General features: G+C 46.1%; 6 protein-coding genes across 7 annotated transcripts; 2 read left to right on the plus strand and 4 right to left on the minus strand.

The window, feature by feature from the left end:
* Positions 1–494: 494 nt before the first annotated feature.
* On the minus strand, positions 495–2308 carry GL218_04459 (E3 ubiquitin-protein ligase DMA2; the record flags this gene model as incomplete). Its single annotated transcript, XM_033581067.1, has 3 exons — positions 495–1112; positions 1186–1279; positions 1392–2308. The coding sequence occupies 3 exons, from the start codon at positions 2306–2308 to the stop codon at positions 495–497; spliced, it is 1629 nt and encodes a 542-aa protein (XP_033435499.1).
* A 2824-nt stretch (positions 2309–5132) lies between these two features.
* Positions 5133–7027, minus strand: GL218_04460 (FACT complex subunit ctc-1; the record flags this gene model as incomplete). Its single annotated transcript, XM_033581068.1, has 4 exons — positions 5133–6123; positions 6179–6678; positions 6737–6959; positions 7017–7027. The coding sequence occupies 4 exons, from the start codon at positions 7025–7027 to the stop codon at positions 5133–5135; spliced, it is 1725 nt and encodes a 574-aa protein (XP_033435569.1).
* Positions 7028–7637: 610 nt separating this feature from the next.
* Positions 7638–9795, plus strand: GL218_04461 (Coronin-like protein crn1; the record flags this gene model as incomplete). Its single annotated transcript, XM_033581069.1, has 7 exons — positions 7638–7671; positions 7729–7853; positions 7889–8031; positions 8103–8668; positions 8718–8754; positions 8814–8928; positions 8986–9795. 7 exons carry the CDS (start codon positions 7638–7640, stop codon positions 9793–9795), a joined length of 1830 nt encoding a protein of 609 aa, XP_033435570.1.
* Positions 9796–10124: 329 nt separating this feature from the next.
* GL218_04462 (1-(5-phosphoribosyl)-5-[(5-phosphoribosylamino)methylideneamino] imidazole-4-carboxamide isomerase) lies at positions 10125–11042 on the minus strand (the record flags this gene model as incomplete). The annotated part of the gene is made up of 3 exons (XM_033581070.1): positions 10125–10414; positions 10491–10680; positions 10743–11042. The coding sequence occupies 3 exons, from the start codon at positions 11040–11042 to the stop codon at positions 10125–10127; spliced, it is 780 nt and encodes a 259-aa protein (XP_033435323.1).
* A 338-nt stretch (positions 11043–11380) lies between these two features.
* GL218_04463 (uncharacterized protein) lies at positions 11381–12295 on the plus strand (the record flags this gene model as incomplete). Its single annotated transcript, XM_033581071.1, has 1 exon — positions 11381–12295. The coding sequence occupies one exon, from the start codon at positions 11381–11383 to the stop codon at positions 12293–12295; it is 915 nt and encodes a 304-aa protein (XP_033435324.1).
* Positions 12296–14399: 2104 nt separating this feature from the next.
* Positions 14400–16798, minus strand: GL218_04464 (Transcription factor steA; the record flags this gene model as incomplete). 2 transcript variants are annotated; one of them, XM_033581073.1, is made up of 4 exons in its annotated part: positions 14400–14679; positions 14882–14965; positions 15032–16625; positions 16693–16798. In XM_033581073.1, the coding sequence occupies 4 exons, from the start codon at positions 16796–16798 to the stop codon at positions 14400–14402; spliced, it is 2064 nt and encodes a 687-aa protein (XP_033435573.1). The 2 variants fall into 2 exon arrangements, with proteins under 2 accessions (XP_033435573.1, XP_033435574.1); XM_033581072.1 differs by lacking the exon at positions 14882–14965.
* Between the last annotated feature and the right edge of the window lie 17 nt (positions 16799–16815).

A 16815-nucleotide genomic window follows, 5' to 3' on the forward strand; every position in this document is an offset into this window, starting at 1 on the left:
TTAACTCCTAGCAAGTATACACTCATCCATCTTATCTTATGAGATAACTTCGAACCTACGCTCTCCCTTCGTACGAATTCCATAGATATCGGTACTAGACCTAGTCGAGTATGATATCCAGTTCTCAGGCCAAGGTTTGGTCTATCTTGAATAGGGAGTAAACATAAAATATAAATATATAGTTTCCCCTGATTCTAACGAGTCGATATCGTCCAAATCCCCCTCTTGTGTTACCCCTTCCCATACTCGGGATGACCTATGAGAATCCAATATAGGTCAAAACTGTATCATCGTAGCCATCTCAACACTGATATGGGCGTATGCTGTCGAAGACTGCGACGTATCCGTCGGGCTTCAATCTTCAACCATACATATGCTACTGCAGCATTGCTATACGAGGCCCTTCTCCTCATCTTCCACTCAAATCTTCGAGGGCAGACGTATCCACTTTAGGCAACAAATAAACCTAAACTCTACGAGAGGTAGCAGCTTTTCTATGATCTGTCCACTTCAACTTGTGCTGCGGCATCCAGGCTGCTCATACCAGGTCGCCGGGTACTTTCTTGGCTTGCTCGCGCTGGGTTGCCATCAAACACCCATGGACCTGCGTCATTGCGCGGAGTGATTGGGCCTTCGTGACCGGGCCCCGGGGGGTTACTGTTTGGTGATGGCGTCCGATTAGTTGTAGACCGATCGCCACTACTCACACGTGGTGTCGCATTGGGTATGGGGACCGGCTCTGTCACGGCATGTCTTAATAGGACTGACTGTGCTGCGGCAGCGTCGATCTGCATTGTCACGTCGCCCGCGTCACCTTCGCCAGACGACTGCCGTGAGTTAACTTCAACATTCGACTGGGAAATTGCAAGCGGTATAGCTTCGCCGTTCAGTTGAGAAGCTGGAGGAGTAGTCTTCTCTTCCTGAGCATCGTCTATGCCTGAGTCTAGCTGTTGCCATTCGTCAGATGGCTCGTCTACTTCGGCGTCTAGGTCGGCCGTGGCTCGACAATTCGGGCATATAAAGATTGGCCATGACGGCCCATTTAACATTTCCCGAATACACTTGAAATGCCATGTGTGAGAACAAGGCGCTACAAAGAGCGATTGACAGGGCTATTGGAGAGGTATATTAGTATCGAATAAACAAAGTATAGGGTTTGATGGCGTTCAGAATGGTAATACTTACTGCTATCGCATTTAGGCAGATAGAGCAGTCCTGCGCATGGGCTGATGAAGCTGACGTTGACGTCAAGTCTCTTAAGCGTTTGTGTGTTGCCATGCTATTAATTTGTTAGCCGCCGTCGCCGTATGGAGACGACAAAAGAACAAAGTGCGAATATAAGGAAGGAAAACTCTTGGGGAATTACGAAAATGATATGATGTACAACGTACTTGAAGGTGTTAGGTTTTGATTGCCAGCCTCTGTTTAACTCTATGCGCATTTTCACGCAACGGTAAATCATCTCCTCCCCACCCTTAAAGTCTATTCCTAGCTGAACTATGTCGCCATCATTAATGGGAAACGGCTTGGATTCAGTACCAGGGGCACTTAGACGAATGTGGTTGAGAAACGTCCCAGAAGAACTTTTAACATCTTTGATATACCATTTTCCCTTCTCGAACCAGAATTCACAATGACGACGGCTTACTACCTTGCTCTTAAAACCTACAGGCGCAGCTGATGGTGTGTTGATAGGAACGAGAGCGTGGTTCTCCCGCTCGGAGTATCTACCAACCTTAATTGTTTCCTTGCCTGTTGGTAATGTACGCGAAATCGGGGTGAACGAAAGGGATGGTCGATTTGATCGTGTATCGAAGAATGCTGAGAAGCGTATAGTTGGTAACACATCGTGAGCGACGTCGCTTGTGGTTGCTGACCGTGTCCGCGTCATGTTTGCGTTTAACGAATGCTCCTGGTTCTCAACTAGATGATTTGATTCGGATCTTGAGTTCAACAAAGCCTCGGAAGCAGCCTCGGAGAATCTACTAGCGCGACGGCGATGGGTCCTACTCGAATCGTCGTTTGGATCTGCTGGATTAAGCGGGTCGGAGTCGACCTCATGAGGAACAGCGGATGTGGTAGTGGGGGAAGCAGGCTGGATTGAAGGTGCAGATATGGATGTATCTTGGGGAACGGTCCTATTGTGGTGGACGAGGCTAGACGTGTCGCGCGACAAGAGATGTAGATGTATTAAGCCTCGTAACCTGCTGCCTCTACCTGGAGACGAGGGAGATGCCGGTGGAGCGGTTGTGGAAGGTGTGAGAGGCGGGAAAAGACCCGGCGATGGCGGCGTAGGCTGTGTGAACATTTATTACGGTTGTACGTGGGTGTCGAGTGAAAGGTAATCTTGGGGGTGTGTGGATGGAAAGAAGCGTCCACACGTCTTGTATGATTGACGAATAATAAGCCGTCTTTTTAACGAATATAATATCGAATAATAATGGAAATAAGAGCACCGACTTCGAGTGGAGAGGAAAAATAGGGTCGGACCTTTATTTTTTTCTTTTCTTTTTTTTTCTTTTTAGTACAAGAAAAAGGAGCACGGCACAGCGGAGTGGCTATTGATATCTAAAGGGTCCTTTGCAGTGGGGGGGCGAGCTTTGGGGGTTTGTTTTGCAGTTTGCAGTCCCCTTCAACGTCTTATGTTCGTAAAAACGCGATGCGGAGTCGGCTGATCAGGTTGGTTGACCTTTAAACCATGCAAATAAAATCTAGGCAGGTCGGACATGGGACCCAAGGTAGGCCAAGTTTAGTTGCTTGCATTAGGTAGGGTTTAATCATCTATTGGAGTAAAGCAGTAAGGCAGTTGTTCTTTGTAAAAAAAAAAAAAAATTTGTCATTCGTTTCCGTTGCCCTTGCCGTGTCGAAAGATCGAAAGATGTAGAATAGACAGAGAGAAGGAATTGATAACAAAAAACAAATAAAATATGGGGGAGGGAGGGGAAGGAACAAAATGTATGTATTATACAGCAAATAAGGTACGAAGAAACAATGGGAAACCGCTCGGCTTCGACGTCAATTCAATATGAACGGAAACATGGCAAGTCTTTCTTACACTGATAGACTGACGACATATTATCTATATTTATTAAGGTTAACTAGGTACAGTACTACATAAAGTACGCATACGCAGTGTGCAGTTCGTAAGATAGTGTAGGCCGTATGTAGGCTGGCTGTATGTATGTACATAGGCGCAGACGCAGATGCAGAAAGCTGACGGGTAAAAATTAGAAACAGGCCATGCCGAAAAAGGGATATTACAACTTCATGCCCGGGCTTTCCCTGAAAGCCATGGAGATACCCGGTGTACTTAAGGCCTTCCGAGTTAAGGTAAGGTTTATGCTCCTTAAAAATCACGCTTATGTAAATATTTACGTACATATCTGCGTACTGCGTATCATGTATCATGTTTATGTACCGGTACGAAAGGATCGACTCTACTTTCGTACGTCATAGGAGCTTCGCCTAGCATTCCGCGGTCGAATAGGACATATTTGATAAATATAACTACATACCTACGTAGGTAGGTGTGTAATATACCGATTAAAACATAAACACTCATATGTCCTCTTGCAACCTTCTTGTTATATGAGAATGACATGAAAATTTCAAAACTACCATAGCGGAGGAAGGGGGTTTGAGGGAATCATTCCGTAAACCTAAAACTATTGCACTTAGTAAAATCATTCCACCTGACGATAACAGGGGAATCAGATTAATGATTCCAACGTTGTGGAATGATTCTATTACTAGAATGATTCCGTAAAATAGAACGATTTGCCTTTTCACGTGACTTTCACGTGATATTCACGTGAAAAAGTGGGGTCAAAAAGGGAAAAAGTCAAAAAATTAGAAGGACTGGTCCTCGAACCCACCACTCTTGCGTTCGTGTAACCATAAACCCCACCTTTTATTCATTAAGGTTAAAGTTTAAAGTGTAAACGTTTGAGCTAATGGGACAAGGTGGCCAATCTCATCGAATTATTTCATTGTGGAATTTCCCCTGTTTTTAGGCCTTATAACCTTTACATCAGAAAAAGTAAAATTTTGACTTAGAAAAAAAAAACTTTCGAAAAAATTTTTATTTTTTATTTTTATTTTTTTCATTTTATTTTTTATTTTTATTTTTTTCATTTTATTTTTTTATTTTATTTAATATTTTATTTTTTTAATATTTTTATTATTATTATTATTTTTTTATTTTTTTATTATTAAAATTTTGTATTATTAGTAAAATTGTTCCAAAAGTTGGAACGATTTTACGGGATGGAATGGTTTTACGGTTATAAAACGCTTTCTTTAAAATAAGATATTAAAAGTGGGTACTGGGACCCACTAACCCCGGATTCTGACCAATTAGAGCCCTTAAAACCCAAAAACGTTCCACCGCACGGAATCATTCCAGTTTTAGAATGATTCCCCCAAACCCCCCTCCTCCGCTATGGTAGGTATCTACCTATCCAAAGAAAAAGGCGATCCGTAGACGGTTAATAGTGGTGGGGTTTCACATGTATGTAAACGGCATCAACTAGAAAACCACTGGAAAGTTAACCATATCTCAAACCGACTCTGCTTGGCAATGGAGATCTTATATGAACTAGTTAGGGGTGTCGAAGCCTCGAAAGACTATGTAGGAGATGGACACGGCTTAGAGTCTTGTTTAACTTCCGAAATCTGAGTACTCACTCTCTAAACATAACATATGAAACGAGAGTCTCGTCGTTAACGTTTTCCTCTTACACTCACCAACCCGAATGCAGGCCTGAATGGGATTGCTAACCCTCGAGTGCCGTGTACTTAAATTCATCATGTATGAATTAATCTATGAAGACGCCTAAAAGGCCTATCGTATGGTATCATTATGATTGGCTGTATAGGTCCAATGAAGCACTACCTCTTTGATGTGCTTATCCCTATACGCTATGCTCAATACAAGACTATCGAGTCAGCCACATGCTTCGTACGAAATCCGTAAGCTGTACAAGGAAAAAAAAAAATGCAACGATTGTACTTGAGCAAAGCTATCAAAGCCTCCGTAACGCCGTTGCCGCCAGGTCCTACCCTTGAACCACTCAACGATGAAAACTTAAAGTCTACGCCGGGTCAATTAGACACGAGGAAGAGGTTCGACCTTATTTTCCGGTCTTCTGTTTTTTGGCCTTGGGCTTCTTTTCCTCTTCCTCGTCTACCATTTCTTCATCCTCATCCCCATCCCCATCCCGGTCCTCCCCACCATCAACGTCGCTCTCTGCACTTCCCGACCCAGACGATTCGTGAGCCGAATCGTATTCCTCGGCGACATCGCTCTCGCTTTCGGCTTGGAAGTCATCATCTACACTCTCCTCGTCTTCATCAGCGGAACCGCGGTCCGCTCGAGGACCGACCACTTCCTCTTCGGATTCATCCATGACTTCTTGGCGGAGGGCAGCAGCAAGTAGATTAGCATCCTCATCGATCTCATTCTTAACGCGCAGACCTTTGAGTTTGAAGAATCCTTCAAGCGCCTTTAGATCTTCTCTATTAATATTGCTGAACTGATGAGGCGCTCCACCGCTCTTCATATGAACCGCAATATCGAAAGTTGATAATGCGGAGACCGCGCCACTAACACGGGAGAAAACAATGGAAGACGTTTGGTCATATGACACATAAGTTGCGGGCTTCGGCACAAACATGAAGGCTTTCTCGAGGCAGTACAAAAACCCTTCTGCCGCTTTGATTGAGCACTTGATGCCGAACTGGTTTCTGTGTGTCATGAAATCCTTAGCCGGAGAGGTGATCTTCTTGTTGGCAAGGCCTTTGAAAATATAGGTAATGACCTGGTGCAGCGGTTGTTCGTAGTGAGGCTGTAGTCGATCCTTGTACTGCTCATTCAGCTGCTCTTCGGTGAGGTTGAGATCGATAGTCACTTCCTCATCTTTCTTGGCCTGCATGACTAGGAACGGGTACCTCGTCTGTCCCTGGCGGAGAGGTGGATCTAGCCCGATACACAGCATAAAATGCAGATCGTCTGGCTTCGGAAGGACCATAAACTTCTTGATAGCCTCATACTGTATCTTGTAGTCGTACGTCTTGCCGCGGAGGCGAAATGACGCTTCATACATGTCGATATCGAACCGTCCGCTATATAGTAATGATTAGAGATATTCTTAAATGAAAAGGGGCCGAGTAGACGAACCGTGGCGTAAGGTGCAGAACTTCCAAGAAAGTAGCGATCGCATCACCTGCGGTCTCGCCGATCTCGGCCTTGTCCATAAGTGTCTCGTAGAATAGAGTTGCAGCATTCTTCTCCTCTTCGGCACCGCTTCCTGCTTCCTCTCCTTCTGTCTCTTTACGGGTGGTGGTTCCGGGAATATAGAATCGCATCTCTACGAGCTGGTCCTTACCCGCACCGGACTTCTTGCCGCGACCTCGTGCGCCACCTAGGTGTCCGTTCGTGCCAGTATCATCCTCATTTGATGCGGCGAATTCGACGGATACTTCGTTACGGCCAGCAAGATTGGTGTTTGAAATCTCGGAGTAGGGAATTTCGAAGGAAGGCTTGTTCTGGACATTGAAGACAAGCTCAGCTTTGCTGAACTCAGTCTTGCCCCAGTTCCAGCCTCGCAATGCATGTTCCTTAGGATCCAGATTTATGCTGTACCAGTTTTTGAATATCTTGCTCAGGCGCTCTAGATCCTGCAGTATTGTCAGCAACTGTAAGGCCTATATTAAGAAAATAGTTAATATGGTTTACCTCTTGTTGGAAACCGTCGAGATGGACAAGCTCGGAGGATCTCTTGAGAATCTTAACTTCGTAGCCTTTTGCGGCACGGCTCCATTGCGCGTTGGCAATGTCACTACGGTCGAGGGTGAAAGTGTTGCCGCCTGCAGAGGGTTTCCAACCGAGACCGTTTTCTGCGAATCGGCACTTCCCAGACTCTTTAGATAAGTCTAGGAAGATATTATCAAAGTTCTCACTATTAAGTTCATCAATTAATAAAAGAAGCTACAGTGGCTTGACGAGCCATACTTACAACGCTGCCATGTTGAGGATTGAGATGTAGACTTGAATTGGCGGGCTATTGATGAGGCTAGGAAGGTGTATAGGAGATACGACAGCTATGTGGACCGCCTCTTGGGGAGAAAAAGTTCAAAGAGGCGCGTCAACGCGCTAAGTTGCCTGAGTTAAGTAAGTAAAGTACCTACATAACCTAAAGAGCCTTAAAAGCTAAGGGGATATTTTAGCGTAAATTCAACGAAAATGAACACGTGATTTCAGCTGGTTTGCATTGTACAACCTCTTTTACATATTCCGGGGGTATGATGCAAACCCCACCTATCCACTTACCTTATCCACTTGTTCTCATTCGAGTTCAGGAGGCTCGCCGCTGATTTAATTGCTAGCAGCAACTGATTCAACAGGGGGTACCCAGGTACATTAGGTACATAGCTTCAGATTCCTCTCCTTGAATCAATTCGACGTATTCGTACCCTTACCTAATATCTTTACTGCCTTCTTTACTTGCTTCGTTCTCCCCTATCTAACTTTCCTCTACTTACCCTCTTAATGCTACAATCTCGCTGATTGATACCTCATATTTTATTTATCCTATTACTTTTATCACATTCCTACTTCCTACTGCCTACAGCCAATCATGTCTGGGCGCTTTGTTCGAGCGTCCAAGTACCGTACGCCCCCAACGCGCTCCCTTGCGATTTTCCATGACCCGACTAACCTTGACTAAGGACATGTCTTCGGCAAATCTACACGGAAGGAATTCTGTTATGATAACATACGTATAAGCCGAAATGCTTGGGATACCAACTTGGTTAAGGTCCGGCCTTCCTCCTCCTTTTTTGCTGTCTGCATGGTAGGCCTAGGAACTGACGGGTCTGGTTGCAACAGGCCAATCCAGAATATCTTTCCGTCAATTGGGAGGCTAGTGGTGGAGGTGCCTTTGCTGTCATCCCCGTGGGTGAGAAGGGCAAGCTCCCCGATGTCATTCCTCTATTCCGTGGCCACACTGCTGCCGTTCTCGATACCGACTGGTGCGCACGCGACCCTTGGGATGGTTGATCCCCCCCCATTCGAAGACCTTAACCTAATGTTATTGCTCAAGGAACCCCTTTAACGATCGTATAATCGCATCAGCTTCCGAAGATGGCAAAATCATGATTTGGGAAGTGCCTCAGGGCTTTACCTTGTTAACAGATGCCGAGGAACCACCCGACGTAGCTCCTGTCTCCAAACTGACCGGTCACTCGAGGAAGGTTGGTCAGGTCTTGTTCAATCCTGCTGCTGAGAATATACTTGCTTCTGCCTCCGGGGATTTCACAATTAAGATATGGGATGTTGGCACTGGTTCTGCTGCCCATACACTTAAACACCCTGATATTGTTCAAAGTCTGTCGTGGAATGCCGATGGTACAATGCTCGTTACAACCTCAAGAGACAAGAAGCTTCGCGTATGGGATGTACGACAAGAGCGCCCTGCACATGAAGGACAGGGCCATGAGGGTGCCAAAAACAGCCGAACAGTTTGGTTAGGAGAACATAATAGATTTGCTACGACCGGCTTCTCTCGTATGAGTGATCGTCAACTTGCGCTCTGGGAGCCCGGCAACAATACGCCTATTGTACTGAATACTCTTGATAGTATCTCCGGCGTTTGCATGCCTTTCTGGGGTAAGACTATCTTTAGTTTATATACATCACACAGCTAACCTTAGCATAGATGACGCCTGCAACTGTTTATATCTCGCCGGAAAGGGGTAAGTCCTACGGATTTTAATATTGCTCAAAAACAGGCATCTAATCTGGATTTTATTAGAGATGGCAATATCCGATACTTTGAGTATGAGAATGACAAGTTCGAATATCTTTCCGAGTATAAGTCGATTGAGCCTCAGAGAGGTATTGCTTTCGTTCCAAAGCGCGGAGTGAATGTAAGTAACAATATTCCATCTATTTTAATTTCGAATATCACAACTCACAATAGAAAGGTTCATGAAAATGAAGTCATGAGGGCGTACAAGACGGTTAACGACTCGTACATCGAGCCTATCTCTTTCACTGTCCCTCGGCGGGCTGAGACATTCCAATCGGACATTTACCCACCAGCTTCTGGCGTCAAACCCGGTATTGGTGCTAATGATTGGCTATCTGGCAAAACTGGCCTGCCACCGAAGATTGACTTTGAAAGCATTTATGAGGGCAGTGCGCCTGTTGAAGTCCCTGCTGATTATCAGCCACCTGCTTCAGTACCAGCTCCGACCCCTGCACCTAAATCTGTACCTCAAAAGGAACCTGAGCCAGCAGCGCGATCTCCGCCTCCCACAGTGAAGGAGCAGAATCGTTCCATGGCTGCGATAGCCTCCAAGTATGAAGATAAAGATGAGGGCGATGACGATGAGACCTCAAGTTTCGAAGAGATCTCAAAGCCAACTCAGCGCAGTGCAATCCCTGCACGCTCTGAGCCGACGCCTCCCTCTCCGACCAAGACAACCTCCGCGCCCCCACCGAAAGTGGCACCCGCAATTAAATCGCCTACTTACCCATCGGCCTCGGCTACAGCAGCCCCTGTTTCAGCATCGTCAAACAGCCCAACAGCTGGCCCAGGCGTTGAAACAACTTTGGAGCAGATTAAGCAACTGCTAGAGACTCAGACCAACATGATTAGCGTGCAAGGTCAAAAGATCAATCATCTGACGGATGAGGTAGACAGTCTGAAGAAGCGAGTAGGGTCTGGAACGCAGGACCAGAGCGAACGTATCCGACAGCTGGAGCTGGAGTTGGAGGAGTTGAGGTCGTAAAGTAACACGGACATTGTAGGAATACATATCGAGACAACTAAAAGAGGTGGAGTAGGGTCGAGCAGTTGATGGATAACGATATTGACGAAGCTTATACCTGCAGTCATTCGAAAATACCGTACCCGTAGCTACGCTGGCGTTCCTGAATCTTTTAATGGGCTGCATTTGTAGTTATACTTTGTCAACCGGATTTCTTGTCGCGAAGGGTAGGTGAGACTGATATTCATGGTTTATCTATCGTCGCAAAGTAGGCTTTTCCCTCATGTATGCAAGGTCTGTTAAGAGATTCTTCTATTCTCTAGCTAGTGTTTTGTCTTTTATTGTGGCGGTTATTTTCCTTGCTTGGCATTCCACGCAACACAGTCATCAAATTTTACTCCTATGCCGCCGAAACAGTCCAAGGCACTGCCAATTGTAAGGTCTACTTTTCCATGGCTCAGCTTCTTGACAAGTTCAAGGTCGTCAAGATTTCTCCCACCACCGGCATATGTCACCGGTATGCTACACCATCCTGCAAGCTTCTCAACAAGTTTCTCATCAATGCCCTTCTGGAGACCCTCGTTGTCAGCGGCGTGAATGAGGAATTCAGAGCAGTATGGCTCTAAAGTTTTAATGGTCTCTGCGTATCATTTAGTCAGATGTTTGTTAACTTAAGGGTAGGTTTTCAAGCCGAGGGAGGATAGACGATTAAATACCTTGGTTTACCTCCATATCGGTGATAGTCTGCCATTTATTCATAGCTACAAACCATTTCTCGTCACCCTGTCGTCTACAGCTAAGGTCGATAACGAGGTTATCCTTTCGGCCACCGAGGGTAGCCAACACACCATCTAAACGTTCCTGGCTAAACTTGCCTCCGGGGAAGAGGAAAGATGTGATGATGACCTACTAGAACCCGCAATCAATAATACTGCATAATATATGACACTCATACACATATCACTTACCTTACTAGCGCCCTGTTCTATCCACGTCGCAGCGTTCTGGTCGTTGATACCACCCCCGACCTGAAGATGGCCCGGCCACGCCGCCAGGGCCTCGCTCGCAGCGTCATTATTTCCAGGGCCCAGCATAATTACATGTGCCCCTTCGAGATTGTGATCTCGGTATAGACGAGCGAAATGCCCGGCGGAATGCTGGGAGACAAAGTTCGTCTTAAGCTCAGCGGTAGAGCTATCGAGGGTTCCGCCTACGATCTGCTTCACCTGACCGGCGTGTAGGTCTATACATGGCCTAAACCGTGTCATGGTATTTTAAATAATATTGGAGTGTTTTAAACAGGTATTGGGGTTGATGTTCATAAAACAGCTTAAGTACTATAGTTAATACATTTTATAATAATATGTTTAAACTTACTTTAATGATAGTGGGCTTTTAACTTCAGATCTCTAGTATATCCGTTATGAGGCCATAGCGGGGTGTTTTTTTTTAGCGTTAGAAACTACTATGTAATAAAGCCAATTAGGTTCATTGATTGGTTGATATATAAGTTTACTTAGGATATACCCAGGATAACGCTTTAAACACATTAAATCATCTGAATCCACTAAAATTTTATCTTTCTTCAACTTCAATATTCAGAAAGATGGCTGCCGTACTCGGCAAACGCAAGTCGCGCGCGCAGAAAACCGAACCCTCGTTATCCCAAGAAGAAGCTCAAGCTATCTTCCGCCAGCATTTTGAAGCCCAGTTTGCGCCGCTAGATCCGTCACTTACCCCCTCAAAGCCGACACATATTGATGAACCCGAAGATCTGCGCTCCGACTCAGACGATGCCTCTGAGGACTCTTGGGACGGTGTATCCGACTCCGAGTCGGAGTTAGAATTAGATTCAGATTCCACACCACATAGCTCATCGACAGTCGAGGTCGTTGAAGTAGTCACCCACACGAGCAAGCTCCCAGCGCTCTCCACCGATCCGCTCTCTAAGCGCGAGAGCAAAGCATACCTATCCTCGCGTGTTCCTTCCTCGTCTCTAGACCCAAACGCATCCTCTTCCACTCCGGCGACAAAGCACAAAAACGCCGCGGACGAAGATGCTCCTTCGCTTATAAAGAACGACCTGGCGCTACAACGTCTGTTATCCGAATCGCACCTCCTCTCCGGGTCGGGCCAGAACAACGGCAGCATAGAGCATGCGGGTCGCAACCGCCATCTAGCCACAGACATGCGGCTAGCCGCGCTTGGATCCAAGTCGAGCATCTTCAAACAGGCCAAGATGCCCATGTCGCATCGGAAAGGTATCGTAGCTGCCGTGACGACGCGCGAGACCAAGAGGCGCAAGGAGGCTCGCGAGAACGGCATCATCCTTGAGCGGCCTTCGAGTACGGCCGCAAAAGGGAAGCCCAGAGTTAGAAAGTTTGAGAAGGCCGTCGATGCTCCCGCGGTGGGGAAGCTGAGGAACGGCATGCTGAAACTGAGCCAGAAGGATATTGCTGAGATCCAAGGAGTTGACAGGAGATCTGGGGGTAGAAGTGGTGGGAAGAGGAGACGAAGGTGAAAGAAGGAGTGTTAGAGATGAGCGACTCGCCTGGATTCATCCTGCGATATGTTGTGAGATGGGACATAAATGTCTTACGACGCATCTCATTGTATAAGCGCATTCACAAGAAACTACACCGATCTTCTTACTCTTATTCCCCTCTGCATCAGCTCATATATATATCCCCGGCACGACATGTCTACGTTCTCGTATTTACCAAACCTACACTACTTCGACGCCGTGTGTAATTCTTCCATTCACAACCATAACCAGTTGCAACAGCAATAGCACCAACAACTAGCAAGATGCCTGTTAATATACCCGATCGTAATCGGATTATCGAAGCCACCTTGCAATTCATAGATGATCAAGTTAAAGACTCAATCCAGAGCACAGATGACGATATTATTAAGATAAGGGCTGATGTTGAGAACATGCGCTTCATGATTGCCAATATGCGTAATGACATTATTGAAGTTGTACTACGCCACGAGAGACCTATACAGAGCAAACCTAGACATTTACTCCCCGATCCGACTTACCTTAAAGACGCCAAACACGAGAATTTTGGGCTATGGAAAATCGAGGTTCTGACGAAATTACGCGTCGACGGCAGGGCAATCGGCTCGGAGAAGGATCAGTTTGAATACGTCTTAAGCCGGCTGGCGCCAAAATACAACAACCACGTCAAATCTATACTTCAACCCCGGGAAATTGACGAGAATTGGGATGTTAACCTGATTTTCGATGTGTTGGGGGATATGATAGTTGACAATGAGATTGCAGAAAACCCACTCTGGGAATTATAATGTCCCGGTAATGATGTGGAGGATGGATGTAGATATGATTAAGATTGCTACTAGTTATAGATGATGTGCAATTTCAGTTTACCTACATTCGATGTATTTAAATACACGGCATCGTTACCCACCCCATTCGCCTTACTTAGACGTTCCGTTAGTAGTAACCTTAGAACTTTGTATCTGCAATTATACCCGTTTACACGGGTTCTATACACGGGGGTTAACCGGGGATACCATGAGAAACTATACATGAACGAAAGAGAACGACGTAAAACATACACATAAATTATACCAAATAACGTATTCTGCGTTGATGTACAACTAAAAAGTTCTTAATTATTCTTCTCACAGCCTCGTCACAATGCTTATAAGCCTTACTTCCGATAAGTATAATGTATACGAAGGTCCGGGCCAAGAGTCTTGTATACCTCATATGTGGAGGACCCTAGCACCGTGTTTGAACGTCATCCTTTTCTGTTAACACTGTGCCAACTACTAGGTAGCCCGTGTGCTAAATTTAGGTGGCTTGCTATTATATTTAGAGCGATACTAGCCATTATAGCTGAAGTAATACCGTGCGGTCTTGTTTTTACTTATACGACTTCGGCCCGGACCTTCATAGATCCCTCTAGCTTCCACAGCATAGTAATGCTCATAGGATGACGTATATAAATAATTATATCACTACCAAAACAAGTTTAGAACCAAGTAACTACGAAGTATTTAGATGTTAACATTTATTGAAGCTCAAAGTTTATACTAAGCCCTCTCTCCTCATCTTCCCCTTCGGTTCATATTCCCCGAAAAAAAAAATAATAAGCTGACAACTACGGTGCCCTAGAAAAAAGAAAAGAAATTTGGTATCATCTCCCGTAGCTCCCTACAGCCGGCCACGAAGCCCAAGTAACAAAAGAAGAAAGCAAATATATATACAAATGCATGAGTGGTAGTGGTCTGTCGACTTCCTGCGCCTTCCTGCCGTTTTCGAGGGAGCAACTTTGCTCCTCTGCGATCCTGTGAATCAATTGTTCCCTTGCCTTCAAGTCTTCCGGCCGTCCGTCTATCAAATGCTTCTTCTGAGCTCTTTTTTTCCACCATGGTATCCCCCATGCATAAAGTGAGCAAAAACAAATCGCTCCCCGATAAGAACAATGCCGAACACGAATCGTCCAGCCCGCGCTTGTAAATGAAATCCCACACGTCTAAATGAAATATATCATGCAAGTCAAACCACTAAACCCCCAGATTAAGACTGCCATATAATATAGACAGTTGCATCATATTATAATGGACCCATAAACTTCAAGTCGCCACCTCAGTTACATCGCTCCTGTTGGCGTGCTCATTGTCATGGGCATACTTAGCGTTTGCAAAGGGTTGAAGGTCGACTGGGACATCCCACTTCCGGAAAGCCCATTAGATGTAGGCATCGATGTAGCAATAGAGCTCAACGAGGTCGGGATATACCCTGGCTCCGAGTTGGGCGAAGCTTCCTCGAGCGAGGTGAGTTGATCCTCACCAGAGAAATCTTCTTCCTCTTCACCCGAGAGAGTCAGCCCACCTTCAGCACCCTCGCCGCGGTCGTGTGTGCGCTTATGTCTATAATAACAATAATAATTAGTCTTTGCCACATCGATGAAACTTGCCGCTCCTCATGATGAGTTGATGTATGCTTCTTGTGTTGTCACTTAATTCGAATGATTGCTGGGTTTCGTTCTGAAGGCATATCGCACAAACATCGTTGCTCATCACAGGATCTTCAAGTTGACAAACGAAACAAACTAGAAAATTGGAGTCATACTGTGCTAGGTTGTCGGATCTAGAGAACGCCTTGCTACAATAGGGGCAGATGTAGGGTCTTTCTTGGGTATGTGTTCTTACGTGTCTAGATATTTGGTCAGATACACAACGGTGCACCAAGCAAGCAACAAAAAGAAATATCTGATCTTACCGCTTCAGGTGCTCGAGGCGCTTGAAGAGACGACCGCACGTGGGAATTGGGCACGAATGAGACTTCTGAGGATAAGGCCCTAGCTCCATAACAGTAGCTGAGCGAGCCCTGCGAACCACGTTCGCTCCAGGCTGCATCACCCGCTGCTCATGAATCGAGCCGTCTCCATTGAGATCCTCACTAGTGAACTGGGTGAAGTCTTGTCGCTGTAGAGACATTGGGTTTAGAGCAGGGCTACCTTCCACGGTCGATAGTGGTGTGCCATGCCTTGACATTTCCATATGTTGTTGGTTGGTGAGAGACATCGACGAATTACTATATGATAGGCCGGGAGGGGAGTTGCTTTGAGACTCGTCACCCTCCGCCACAGGGCCAACCGACGCCGAAACTGACCTCCTCAAATCCGAGGGCCGGTGAGCAGCTATCTGCGCTTGAGCAGCCGCAGCTGCTATCGCCGATACTGAAGGAGGGATGGATGAACGCCGTCTTCTCTGCTTGTATGTCGGTGATCCTTCGATCACAGAGTAGACATTGTTGGCGCCATATGCACGCGAAAACTGTGGTCCGGCCAAGTTAGAGGGCGGTAACTGCATCATCCCGTTCAGCCCACTGAGATGATCGGGAATTGCCGTGTACAGCCCAGTCTCCTCGTTTGCAATATAGGCCGGCTCAGCTCCCATTGCTAAGGCCTGTTGAGGAGGTGTAATTGGCTCGAATGAAATGCCTCGGTTACTGTAATCCTCATAATGTGACGAAACAAACGAGGGTGCAGGCGAGTATTCAAGACCATAAGCTGGCATCGAGGCATGACGCGCGTGGCTATGGGCCATCGGCACACCATTCTGGTTGTATTGCATACGGCTGAAGTCAGGCTCCCTCTTGACTACTTGCTGCATGTGTTGAGGCATGGCTGGGGCCATCGCTGCCATCGTGTTGTACTGTACCATGGCGTCCATCCCATCCGCTAAAGGGGCCATCGACTGAGGCATCATTTGCGGGGGAGGCATGGGGTCCATTGCCCTCATCACTGGAGATGGAGCTTGAGACTGAGGAAAAGAAACTTGTTGGGCGCTGAAAGATGAAGAATTGGCTTGCTGGGCCTTCGTCAATTGTTCGTAGAGGGATTGCGAAGAGTCGTATTGGAACGACAGGGCCGGTTCACTAACAGCCATAGTCGTAGCCTCCTGACTCATCTTCTCCCTCTTCAGGTCTCTTTCCAGTGCATCAAGGAAAAGTCGATCGTGGGGCACACTATACCAGTAAAAGACTTTTTGCTTCTTCTGTGTTCGAATGCAATTGTTTTTGTATAGGAAGTCTAAAAAGGGACTCTTTGGTTCCTCTAAGGAAGCATCTGTTCCTGATTTGAGATTTCGCAAGTCCGAAAATATGCCCTCTTCGAACTTCTTGGAGTTCTTCACTGGACGGCCGAAGGCCTGGAATCGAAAAGAAAGGCATCGCACAATGTCTGTACCTGAGATATGGAATAGGTTATTCCATAATACACAGGAGACATATTCACCTGTCGGTAATAGGAAACGTCGAATGTATTGATCATGCTGCCAGTCAACAGGCGCTGAGATAAGGAAATATTTTACTACACTCATTTGTAAGCAATTGAACGCGAATGGGTATTAATTTAAGTACAGTGGAATTAAACTCACAATTGTCAACTTGTTGTAAGGCCACCTGTGCGTCATGGGGTAATGCTTGTTGCGCTTCTGTGCTAAGCATAAAAGTCTCTGGTTTTTGAGGCGCCGTAGCGCCCATTGCCGCTTGTTGTGAGT

The sequence above is a fragment of the Daldinia childiae genome, assembly GCF_008694065.1.
Source record: "Daldinia childiae strain JS-1345 chromosome Unknown Scaffold4, whole genome shotgun sequence".
Taxonomy (NCBI): domain Eukaryota; kingdom Fungi; phylum Ascomycota; class Sordariomycetes; order Xylariales; family Hypoxylaceae; genus Daldinia; species Daldinia childiae.